At 34.7% G+C, this 13,807-nt stretch overlaps 1 protein-coding gene across 7 annotated transcripts in view; it reads right to left on the reverse strand.

Annotated features, from left to right (window-relative positions):
- Window positions 1–13,807, reverse strand: part of PIAS2 (protein inhibitor of activated STAT 2) — an 89,420-nt gene that overhangs the window by 63,221 nt on the left and 12,392 nt on the right. For 5 of the 7 annotated variants that reach the window (XM_027575245.2, XM_027575240.2, XM_027575239.2 and 2 more), the window contains exon 2: window positions 1,789–2,263. In XM_027575245.2, the coding sequence (XP_027431046.1) occupies window positions 1,789–2,263 (475 nt within the window). Of the gene's footprint in view, window positions 1–1,788; window positions 2,264–11,347; window positions 11,403–13,621; window positions 13,711–13,807 lie in introns of those variants that run through there. The other 2 variants (XM_027575242.2, XM_027575243.2) reach the window with 2 other exon arrangements.

Consider the following 13,807-nt stretch of genomic DNA (forward strand, 5'->3'; position numbering starts at 1 on the left):
TCTAAGTGAAATCAGATAGGAAAATTTTATTTTAGTAAACTTATAAAAAGCCTACTACTCTCCTTTAACCTTATGAAGGTAATGAAAGAGAAACGCTATGAAATACAGAAAAGCAGAAAACTCCAATTTCTATTTTTGAACTAAACAGGGAAATAAGGAAAGAAAATCACAGAGCCTGGTGCACCACTGATGCTGATGAGTAGAGAAGACACATGGCTGCATCTTCTTTCGAGGCACGCAACCAGGTCTTTTTCAGTCCCTTCCACTGTAACTGCAACCCCACAGGCCCTCTTATACCTTCTCCAGCCTCACCTTAGCCATACTCCTGAGGAGTCCCATGAGGTAGGGGCACCTAAGCATATTACCAATCTGAATCTTTCTCAAAATACATACAAAAAGAAAAAAAATAAATTTGCAATAACTGCTGAGAAAGAAACATGGGACTGAGCCATGATATGGTCCACTGGTATAAACCAAAAACCATGACAAAGGTAGAAATAAAAAGAATTATGGAACCATTTTAACCAGATAAATGAACCTGTTTAAAAAAAAAAAAAGAAAGAAAGTAAAAGCACAAAAGAAAGGCAACTGGGTAATAAACATTTAAAAATGTTTACTGCAGTTATTAATTTTAAAAACAAAAAAATCTAAACAAGATACAAGCTTTCACCAGTCAAAATCACCAAGATTTGTTTTTAATAACACCTAATAAAGGCAGGAAGAAAGGCAATGAGAGACATTCTCTCACTTTGTTCCTGTAATGTAAACTGGCACAGCTTTTCTGGAAACTTCAACAACATGTTATCAAGAGTCTAAAATTAAAATGTTCTTACTCTTTGATGCAGTAGTTTACTCATAGAACTTTGTACAAATAATAAAACGTAAACACAATCCTTACTTCATAATGAATATAATGAAGGGATAATGCATTACTTTACCTGCCTGGCTAAGTATTGCTAAATTAAAACATTTAAAGCAAGGAGAAAGGGGCTGGGAAAAGCACAGCCACCGTGGCCTGCCATCAATCAGGCCGTACTGACTCCATTAACCCCAGTCCTACCCCTCAAAATTTCCTTCAAGATATACAGCAGCATAATCCTCTACAAAAGGAAAAGAACATATTGATATATTTAAGAGCGTTCTCAAATGACCTGAAATAAAAAGAGTCTTTCCCAGGATGAGGAAAAAAAAAAAAAACTCCCAAATTAACTATGAAATGCCATTCCCTAAACAATTTATTTCATCAAAAATTCCAAATACCTCTGTAAATAATTTCATTAGGCAATAAGAAATCATACCATAACAAAGAAGTCATTATGTAGGTAAGAATTTGTTAAAGTTCCATGTATCAATTTTTGGTAATGATAAAATTTATTACATTTTCTGAGCACTTGTCAGATATTAAAAAAGCTAAATACGTTTGTCAAACTCCACGTGTCAAATTAAGTATAAAACGTTTATTTCTTAGGAAAACAGTTTAAACACTATGTTAAACAGAAACTAAATCTCTGTAAAAACACCAAAACACAAATTACAGACAGCAAGCAATATTTGTAGTACCTGTTCCCACACACACAGAAGTAATTTGAGTTCTAAGCCATAAAAATGCTGGCATGATGAATTAGCAGTTCTACACTAGATTTCATTCATGGTTGCCAATATTTTTTATCTGGCATTTATTTGGCATTAATGTCTCAATTTTAGAGTACTAATCATTAATCACTAGTTGAAGGCCTCTTGTTTTAGTTATTCTCTCATCTGGAAGGAACTAATTTCTCTAACACTTACCTAAACTCGTGGGCTTGATGAGAACATCAAGGACATCATAAAAGGGCAAGTTCTTTAACTGCACATCAGGATGGACAGGAGGAATTGGGGGAGACGGCTGCTGCATCTCAAACGTGGGCTTAGTATCTTGAAGCAGCACAGAACCAACAGGAGAGGCCGGTGAGTGCGGTGTAACTGACGATGAAGGCAGCGCGTGGATTCCGGCCACGGCCAAGTCAGGTTCTACAGGTGATGAGCTACCATCCAAATTGAAAACCGAAGATTTGATTGTGGATAAATCAGAAAGTCCTTCAAGAGTCCGTGGGTATCGGCGTCTGTACAATTCTCGGATTTTAATCTGAACCGCAGGGCTGCAGCCGCTCTTCAGTAAATGCAACGCCCTCATCAGGAGGTCATGCTTGCGTCCACTTTTATTCCGTCCAGCAAAGCCTAGTAACACTTGTAGTTCAGAAACCCTAAAGCTAGAAACCATATTCTAAAAGGAAAGAAGGAAAAAAAAAAAAAAGGACATAAGCCAAGAGTCCCCTCAAGCATATAAAAACCCCATCTAAAATATACTGTAAAATCCGATTTTACCAGCATTTTATCGCCTGCTATATGCTAGTACCCAGCATTTTCACATACCACTTAGAATTGATCCTATTTATAGAGCCACTGCCCGCCCAAGTTACATTCAAGTCATGGTATTAATTATGGTTTGCTGTATTATTAATTTTGATAATCTATGGTCTATCAGTTTCTACTAACCACCTCACTATCTGATGATGCTCAAGCATAAACCCGTATTTGCTCTATGATTATGAAATTTATAACCAATGAAAATTTCCTTTTCAAAATTAAGCCTTATCAACACACAATGTAATGTTTGTTACAGTAAGGTCATAAATTAACCAAACAAAAAATCTGATTTTTGCAAAATTATATGCATAACTTCCAATGCTAAATAGTAAATCTACAAAATCAAGACAAAATTATGATCCAAAAATCCAATGAATTTTTCACCCCAACTCAATTAAGGAACAGACAACATAAGAAAGTAAGTTATTTTTAAATATTAAAGCTAAAAACCACATACATCTTATTTATCATACTTCTAAAACAAGTGAAATCCACAGCTGATGAGAAAAATGTTGTTTGTTGTTCTTGGGTGTGAAATGAAGGTTATATGCGGTTCTTGCTTCACATTTCACCATCTATTTATTCAACAAAACCTAACAAATACTTTTAATTATTTGCTGCCTCTTAAGTCCACCTACTTGGTGAGTTTCAGAACTTGGGAGGTTAAACCACACTTGGGTCAGATTTACTTGTACACAAGTGCCCCATCTAGTCAGAATGAAGAGTAAGACCTGGAACTGACCCTAAGGAAACTTTGCCCACCCCTCCTCTCTGAGTTAACACTCCAGAGCTCCGTGGGATTCCTTCTCAACCTGGTAGGTCCGCAGGGGCAACACCTACAGCTGGTACCAAGTCAAAGAAGTCCTCTGTTCTGCACTTTTAAGTCTCACTGATAGCCCTGAAGCAATGACTTTTAAATAGTAGTCAGGAATAATACTTGCTAGTTTTCTAAAAAGCAAACAAATTTAAACATATCAAAGTAATCCGGATGTACAACTGTATCATAATTCTATCTCATATACTGTGTCTCCATATCTCATATCACACAAGTCAGAGACCATTAAGTTGTAATCCTAGCAACCATTTTTTATACTCAACTAGCACTGTCCAGTAGAAAAAGGAATCACATATTTAACTCTAAATTTTCTAGTAGCTACGTTAAAAGTTAAAATTTTAATATGCTTTATTTAATCCAATATATCAAAAAAATTATTTCAACATGTAACCAATTTTTGTGATTTAAAAATAATCCATCTTTTCCGAGGTGCCTGCATGGCTCAGTCAGTAAAGCGTCCGACTCTTGGTTTCAGCTCAGGTCATGATTTTCAGGGTTGTGGGATCAAGCCCCATGTTGGGCTCCTCACTCAGTGGGGAGTCTGCCTGAGCTTCTCTCTCCCTCTCCCACTTCCCCCGCATGTGGGCACACTTGCTCTTTCTTTCTCTAAGATTAATAAATAAATCATAAAAAAAAATCCATTTTTTAAAAGTGTCAATGAGACATTTTTTAATACTAAGTCTTCAATATCCAGTGTATTTTACAGTTGGAGCCTATCTAACCATATTTCAAGTGCTTCAGAGCCTCATGCAGCCAGCAGCTACCACACTGGACAGTGCAGCTCTAAATCACACTCTAATAGCAACATACAGCACAACGCACGGTCATTACACTTCAAATCGCTTCACTTCCTCCATGTGTTAAAATGAAGATTTTATCTATCTTATCCCAATGCAATGGACAACAAAGATGAAAAACAAGAAAATTCTTGGCCTATGTCAAGATGTTACAGTTTACTCAAGGTTTCGTGGATAAAAAGGACTATGACAGCTTTCTCAAGTGTCTTGCCAAGCAAGAACACAACGCATCTTTCCCAAAGTCCCCAATCCCAATACTTCAATTCAAGTTGGCTTATACTACAGTAGCGTAAGCAACATTAAATCGCGAGAACACTAACAAAGGCAGTCAAACAGATACAATACATCCGGGATATTTTCTAAAGAAATTTAACTCAGAATTCGTTACTTTGCTTCCCTCCTTCTACTTATTTTCACATTATTCTTTGTTTTAAGGAGACTTGTTTTACAGAAAGGACAAAAAAGAACACAAAGTCACCCTAAGCTTGGCTCTCAAAATGGAATTTCTGGGAGGTCTCATGCCACTTATTTCCAATGATAACTTTATTTGGCAAAGAATGCTAATGCAACTGACCCTATTAGCTATTGTAAATATACAAACAAAAAGAAAGAAACAGATAAGGGCTCACAACATGAATGCAGAATCAGGACATTCTGAAGCAAAAAGAAATCCCCCAGTTTGGGGAAGGGCAAAGGAAAGGACAGCAGACAAGGATGGTCTCTGTATTGCAAAATGCTGCAAAGATGAAGTACTACTGAAAAGGGGCGGCTGTGAGCCCACGATACCCCGTGGGAAACTTCACAACAGCAATCAATAGTCACATGTAGGTCAAATCCTGGCATCCAGACTCAGGATACTGGAAAAGTCACTTCATCCCTCTGGTCACCCTATTTATATTCAAAAACACATAACAACAAAACTCTCCTCTATTTAGCATTCACTATTAAGATACTCTCTTCTCTAGGGAGCTTACTAAGTCAAATTCTAGGACTATGTTTTTCTTGGCAACCCTGCTGGATCCCATTTCTTCTTAAAAAGCAAACAAACATAGGCAGCACCTTAACTAAGTCTTCAACCAAATTTCAGCTGTCACCAGGTAAGATGATCCTGCTATCCCTACCAAGAAGGGATTTTAGCTACTGTTCTCCACCAACCTCCACTATCTATATCTTTCGTATAATTTTTTCCAAGTGGACTTTATCCAGTCCACCCTGATGCCTCCCAAAGTCTGTCTTCTAATACTTCAGTGACAATTGCTAAATGCTCTACACAAAAGAAATTCTCAGTAAATGCTTGCTAACTGATTTTAAGGAAATTCTATGAACCAGACAGAAATACGTTGGCCAGACTGATTTTTAAAAAGATATATAAACAATCTGGATTTCTAAACAAAAGATAATATAAATTAAGACTAGGACTTCAGGGCGCCTGGGTGGCTCAATCAGTTAAGCGTCTGCCTTCTTCGGCTCAGGTCATGATCCCAGGGTCCTGGGATCAAGTCCCCCACTGGGCTCCCTGCTCAGCAGGGAGTCTGCTTCTCCCTCTGCCCCTCCCCCTGCTCATGCTCACCATGTGCTCTCTCCCTCTCGCAAAAATAAATAAAATCTTAAAAAAGAAAAAACATTAAAAAAAAAGACTAGGACTTTAAATCAACCTTGTTTATCAAATTTAAGTAACAACAATATTATTTAAAAAAATTAAAGCTGGGTCATCATATAATTGGAACATCACATAGAAGAGTGAAGGCAAGGGCGCCTGGGTGGCTCAGTCGTTAAGCGCCTGCCTTCAGCTCAGGTCATGGTCCCAGGGTCCTGGGATCGAGCCCCACATCGGGCTCCCGGCTCCACGGGAAGCCTGCTTCTCCCTCTCCCACTCCCCCTGCTTGTGTTCCCTCTCTCGCTGTGTCTCTCTCTGTCAAATAAATAAATAAAATCTTTAAAAAAAAAAAAAAAGAAGAGTGAAGGCAAGCTGAAGGTGCTATATTTAGAAAACCTCATTAAGGAAGTAAATATGACAGTTACATGCAATAACCAATGAGTAAAAAGATTTCCCTGAGACTGCTCTTAACTCTTAAATATAAGATGGAAATTGCACAAGCAGTCTGGAATTTGGGGAAGTTCTAATAGGTTGGAAGTCATGGTAAAGATCAACACAAACTTTGTAAATAGATACTCCATCCGCTAGGATGTATAATACGAGGTAAGGAAAGGAACTGCTGAGGGAAACTGATAGATCACATTATTAACACTGCCTATCCCAAATATAATATTAAAACAATTTACATCTTCACTTATAAGTAGTAATGGACAAAGAAAAGCCACCAGATATATAATCAATACATCAAAGGACTGACCAACCCGTAAGAGAAACTATGCAACAAATTAGAAAGATACTACAATTCCTAACTTCTGCCCATTTCAGAGGTTATAGGAGGCCTTAGTTCCTAGCACTGTATCCCTGTGAATTCACATTTTCCCTATAATTAAATCCCTTTTACTTGAGAGACCATAGGTGGATCTCTTCCTTACAACACAATGACTAAATTAACTCTCAGGCTGAAGGAATCAAAACTGAAAATCAACTATTAAGAGAAACAATAAAGAGAATACATTTCAAAATCTATAAATAAAGCCAAAGCTATGGAGAACATCTCCCTAAATGCTTCTATTATTATACAAAATTTACAATTAAGTAGTTCAAAAAACAAAAAAGTAACAAACACCCTCAAAAAGAGTAAAGAATTAAAATACAACAAACCATGTTGTATTTGTATAAAAAACAAACAAACCATGAATTATTGTATATTTGAAAGTTGCTGAGAGATCTTAAAAGTTATCATCACAAGAAAAATATTTTTGGTAACTGTAAGGTGATGATTTATTGTGGTAATCACTTTGCAACGCATACAAATACTGTACTCCTGAAACTATATGTTATACATCAATAATACCTCGATTAAGAAAATAATAAAAAATATTACCTGAAACTTGAAAAAAAAATTATTGGGGGGAATGAGTGGAGACACGAAAAAAACAAAGAGTTGATCATTGCTGAAGCTAGATACAGGGTACAAGGGGAATTCTCTACCTTGTAAGAATGTTTCCACAGTAAAAAGTTTGCTTGAATGGGGGAAACTAGTTGTGGGTTATATAGCAACTCTCTACACTATCTTCCCAACTTTTCCATAAATCTGTAAGTATTCTAGATTTAATCAAGCAAAAATCGTTTGAGGCAGGGAAAAACAGATTGTGGTATAAATACCATTTCCAACAAAAGGAACGGAGGTTCCTTGAGTAAATAGCTAATTGCAAGTCTGGGGTAGAAAATCCCCAAGATGAGCCTAGAACATTTTATCATACCAGAAAGCAAAGAAGTTATCAAAGACTACTGGAATCTTGTCAGAAGGACACAGAAAACAATTCAGTAGCCCAAGACAAGACAATCTAACCATCAAAGAGAACAATACTGCTTCAGTTCAAACACATCAAATATATTAAAAATCATTTGTTCATAACAATACTTAAAAAAAAAACCCTCACTGATTTCTGTTACAGGATGTTGAGAAACCAACTCGTTATTCTGAAAATTGTTAAAGGAAAGCAATACAAAAAGATTTATTGGCTCAAAAAGAGCCATATGATTAATCTGCATAAATGCCAAAAGGGCATTTGAATAAGTCCTACCCATTACTGATAAAACCTCTCAATAAACAGGAATAGAATGAAACTCTGTTAACATGAGAAAGGGTAGCTATCAGAAATCAAGAACAAATATCATCTTTAAAGATAAAATAGAAATAACCTACAAAAGATGTTTTCTCATTTAAGATTATTCTAAAGTGTCTAGACAATACAGATTTTAAAAGAAGCAATATTTGTAATTTACAAATGACAGAACTTTCTACACTGAATATATTTAAAAATCCACTGAAAAATAAGACCTAATAATAAGTTAAGAAAATTCACTGAGTTACCTATACATCAAACAGATTTTCAAGTGACTGATCAGGAAAAACGGTATTTAAAAAAAAAAAAAAATCTAATAACAATATCTAAAATGCAAAGGCATAAATTTAAAAATTTTCCAATAGCCACATAAAACAAGACATAAAAGAACCCTTGAATAAATTAAGAAATGTATCCTGTTACTAGATTAAAACAGTAAATACTGAAAAGATGTCAATGCCCCTAAATTCTATAAATATAATGAAATTCCAATGAATGACTGAGTTGAGGAGCTTGACAGATTAAAATTTACCATAAAAAATAAAATCTATAGTATGGCAGATGGTGATGAATACAAAGGACAAAAATAATGGAAGAAAAGAAAACAGAATAAGGAGATAAAGGATTTGCATTTTCAAAGAGAAGTCTTCCTCAGGAGGTAACTGAATAAGTAACTGAAGAATTAAGAAGACACCCAAAGAATATCTGAGGAAAAGCATTCCAAGACCTCAGATGCAGCAGGTGCAAAAGCCATGAGTAAGAAAGCGTGTCTAACACAGGGGAAGGGAAAGTAAAAAGCCCATCAATGCTGAACCAGAAGAATCTAAAGGAATCTAACATAGCAGAACGATGACCAAAGAAAATGACAAGCCCCGGGGAGGAAAGTGATTAGCTTAAACAAACATTTATTGTATAAAATTCTAATATCAGATTTTTAAGGCTAAGAAATGAGAACAAAACTGTGCGGCAATAGCATGCATGTAAGTTGGCAGAGTGGGAAGCAGTTTAAAGTATTCTGTAAGAAAGGAAAAGATAGTTTTAGACTTACAGACATGTATTAAAATTTCAAGAAAACTCCAAGAGTATGTGAGAAAACAAAACAAGCAATGTAATTTCACACATGTAAATGGCAGAAAACATGAGAAAGAGGGCAGAAAAAAAATCAGCCCAAAAGGCGGCAACAGAACAGATGGGGAGACAAAGCACAGAAAACGTAGGATAGCACAAAATGAAGGAGTAAGGATAAATGCAAATATACCAATAATCCCAACAAATAAAAATGAAATAAACTTTCCAATTAAAACAGCAAAATTAGTGAATATCACCACAGAAACCCACAAACATCAAAAAAATACAGGAATACTAAGAACTATACACATGAATTTGGCAATTTATATGAAAAGGACCAATTCCTTGAAAAATACAAATTAGGAAACCCACACAATATGAAATAGATCACTTGAATACCCCTCCAACTACTCAGGAAATTTAATTCATAATTTTAAAATTCCCAAAGATATGGGCACCTGGGTGGCTCAGTTAAGCGTCCAACTCTTGATTCTGGCTCAGGTCATGATCTCAGGGTCGTGAGATCAAGCCCCACATGAGGCTCCACACTCAGCATGGAGTCGGCTTGAGATTCTCTCTCCGCCCCTGTCCCTCCCCCTGCTACTCATGCTCTCAAATAAAATCTTCAAAAAAATAAAACTCCCAAAAAATAAATGATCAGTCCTAAATGGTTTTACTGGAGAATTCTACCCAAACACTTAAAGAATTAACACCAATCTGATCTAGTTTCTTTTATCTAATTTCTTCCAGAAAACAGAAGATGAGAGAATACTTCCAAATTCATTTTATAAAGCTAACATTACCCTGATGGCAAAACTAAACAAAAACAGTATGAAAAATAAGACTACAAACCATCACAAATATAGATGCCAAAACACTTAACAAAATGTTAGCAAACAGAATTTAGTAATACATAAAAAGAATTATATACCACGACCAAGTGAGGTTTATTCCAGGACTACAAGGCTGGTTCAATGTTTGAAATCAATATAGCATACGCCCGCTCTTTTTTTTTGGTAGTACACCCTTATTAATAGCTAAAAAAAGAAAGCCACATGATCATAACAGTCAATGCAGAAAAAGCATTTGACAAACTCAACACCCAGTCATGATAAAAATTCTCAGAACAGGAACAGAGAACTTCCTCAACTTGATAGAAATCACCTACAAAAAAAATCTATAGCTAACATTACACTTAATGGTAAAAGACTGAATGCATTAGCTAAGATTGGGAACAAGACAAGAATGTCAATTCTCACCATATTAATCAGGATAGTGCTGTAAGTTCTGGATAATGGAAAAAACAAGAGGAAATAAAAGGCATACAGGTTGGAAAGAAAAAAAAATTTTAATTGCCTGTATTTGCAGATCCCAAAGTATCTATAAAACGACTCTTAGAACCAGTAACTGAGTTCAGCAAGGTTGCAGGAGACAAGAGCAACACACAAATACCAACCACATCCCTACACACTAACAAAGAACATACGGAAAGAAGTTAAAAACATGGTACTACTTATAATCACTCCAAAAAAGTGAAAATACATGTTTACAAATATAACAAAACACATACAGGACTTGTATACCGAAAACTATAAAAAGTTAATAAAAGAAGTCTAAGAAAATTTAAATGAATGGATTCTCCAATGGCTTTTAACACTCAACAAAGAACCGACATCAATTTTCCCTAAACGGACACAGATTTAACACAATTTCAACCCAAATCCCACTAAGACGTTTTTATATTTAAGATTATTCTAAAATTTATATGGAAAGGCAAAGGAACTAGAAGAGTGACAACAATTTGGAAAAAACAGAGAGAAATTAGTCCATTCCATTTCACAACTTGGCTCTGTAATCAAGACTATGTGGTATTAGCAAAGGTAACACACAGGTCTATGGAACAGAACAGAGAACCCAGAAACAGACCTACACAATATGCCAAAATAGTTGACAAAGGTGCAAAAGTAACTCAATGGAGGAAAGACTGCCTTTCAACAAATGGTGCTGAAGCAAATTATACATCCAACTATGTCTTACATTTTATACAAAAATTAACTCCAAATGGATCATGAACTTAAACGTTAGAATAAAACTATGAAACTTTTAGGAAAAAAACACAAAAGAAAATCTTCAGGAACTACGGCTAGGCAAAGAGTTTACTTAGACTTGACATTCAAAGCAAAAGCCACAAAAGAAAAAAATAAACACTAGACTTGACCAAAATTAAAAACTTGTGCTCTGCAAGACCCTGTTAAAAAGATGAAAAAACAATCAACAGGCTTGGCAACAGTATTTGCAATCCACCTATCCAACAAAGGATGAGTATCTAGAATATATCTAGAACTCTCAAACCCCAACAGAAAAAAAAATCCAATTTAAAAAAGGGCAAAAGGCATGAAGAGACATTTCATCAATAAGGATATACAGATAAAAAATAAGCACATGAAAATATGTTATCATTAGCCACTAGGGGAGTGCGAATTAAAATCTCACTGAGGTATCACCAGATACATACCAGAATGACTAAAATGAAAAACAGTGATAACACCAAATGCTGGCGAGGATGCAGAGAAACTGGATCACTCCATACATTGCTGGTAGGGATGTAAAATGGTACAGCCACTCTGGAAAACAGTTTGGCAGGTTCTTAAAAAAACTATATATACAATAACCATACAACCCAGGAATTGCACTCCTGGGTACTTTTATCCCAGAGAAATTAAAACTTATGTTCACAAAAAAACCTATGCAGAAATCTTAAAGGACTTTTATTCGTAACAGCCCAAAACTCTCAAACAACACGGATATCTTTCAACAGGTAAATGGTTAAACAAATCCAAACCATGAAATACTATTCAGCAATAAAAACAGATGAGCTATCAACACATAAAACAACATGAATGAATCTCCAGAGAACGACGCTGAGTGAAAAAAGCCAAGCCCAAAAGGTAACATACTGTATGATTCCACTTAACATTCTTGTAAAAGATAAAACCATAGAAATGAAAAACAGATGGCTGGGTCCGAGATATTAAGGGGATGGGAAGAAAGTGGGTGTGGCATTAAAAATGACAAGAAGAGAGATCCTTATAGTGATGGAAAGTCTATTATCTTGACTGTGTCAATGTCAATATTCTTAAAGTATTGTTGTGATACTGTTCTATAGTTTTGCAAGATATTACCACTGTGAGAAACTTGGTAGAAAGCATAGGAAATGTCTGCACTACTTCTCACAACTGTAAGTTGACAATTTTCTTAATAAAAAACTTAATTTAAAATTACAAAGACCAAGATTACTAGAACAGATTAATATTTTTAATCACAAGAGAGAAAAAACTAAAAGAACACAAAAATGTAGGGGGAGGGAGAATTTTAAAAATTGGGCAAAACTAGTTGACCAAAAGAAAATGGTACAGGCATAATATGAAACAGTAGTCATTAACACAAAGAGCATTCCAAGACATAAAGAGTCAATACAGAAATTAAAAGCATCAATTCAACAAGAAAATATAAGCTTAAACTTTCATGTACTAGCAACAATTTAAAATGTATTTTAAAAATTAGTAAAACTATAAAAAAACCTGGGGAAAAAATATTCTTCTAAAAGATTAACATACTTCTCTCTAAAAACATATGGAATGAACAGAATTAACAAGCCTAACTACTAGACATATATAAAAGTTTGTGCTTATAATTGGAAAATACACTTTCTCTTCCAAGTACAAACAAAAATAAAAACTGACCACAGTCTTAACAGATTTCAAAACCTATCATATGTATCATGCTTCCAAATTACAACATATTTACAGATCAATAACTAAAGAAACTCCCATATGCTTGGAAATAAAAATTTTTAAGTAACTCGAATTCACAGTGAAAAACAGAAAAATACTCACAAGTGAAAAATAATGAAAACAATGCACATCAAAACTTGTGTGATGCAGGGAAAACAATGGAGCCCTACGTTAAAACGCTGAAAATTAAAAAGCAAGGCAGCCAACTTAAGAAATTAGAGAAAAAATAAAAATAAACCCTCAAAAAAGTATAAAGTAAATAAAGAGCAGAAATTAATGAAATGGGGGGAGGGATACATTAAAAAGCATAAAAAAAAAATCAAAGATTTGATCTTCGAAAAGTCTTTAAAAAATTGGCAGATTTTTAGTGTTTTTAATACTGATCAAGAGAAAAAGGCATTAAAAGAAGAAAGATAAAAGGGACATTAACTACAGGTACTACAAAATTAGAGATTAACAACTTAATACCATAAATTCAAGAACATGAATGAAATAACTTCTTATGAATGTATAACCTACCAAAACTGGCTTAAAAATTGAAATATGAACAATCCTATAAACAAAGCAATTGATCAATGATTAAGCAGTGTCCCACAAAGAAAACACCAGTAACAATTTTATCAGGGAATTCTACCAAATACATAAAAGATCATTCTAATCTTACATAAATTCTTCCAGAAAAAGAGTATATTTTTTATAGGTCAATATTACTAATTATTAGAAGCAAAAATCTTAAATTAACTATCTTCAGCTTGAGTCCAATAATGAAAAAAGAGACAAAGCAGGATTGACTTTATGCTTGAAACACACAAATTTCACCCTGTTAACAGGTACAAAAGAAAAACATCATCTTCTCAAAAAATGCAGAGAAGGCTTTTGATAAAATTCAACATCCATTCATGACTTTTTTTAATTAGCAAACTAGTAACAGAAAGGAACATCCTTAACCTGAAAAGATTATCTACAATAAACCTACAGCAAGCATCATACTTAACTGTGAAACTTTGAAAGCATTCCCTTTAAAATCAGGAACAAGATCAGGATGCCCCCATCACCGCTTCTATTCAACATTGTACTGGAGATCCTAGCCAGCACATTAAGACAAGAAAAAGAAAGAAAAAAAAGCATAAGAATTGGAAAGGAGGAAACAGAGAGGTCATTATTCACAGACAGGTCTGTCT

The sequence above is a fragment of the Zalophus californianus genome, chromosome 14 (assembly GCF_009762305.2).
Source record: "Zalophus californianus isolate mZalCal1 chromosome 14, mZalCal1.pri.v2, whole genome shotgun sequence".
Classification (NCBI taxonomy): domain Eukaryota; kingdom Metazoa; phylum Chordata; class Mammalia; order Carnivora; family Otariidae; genus Zalophus; species Zalophus californianus.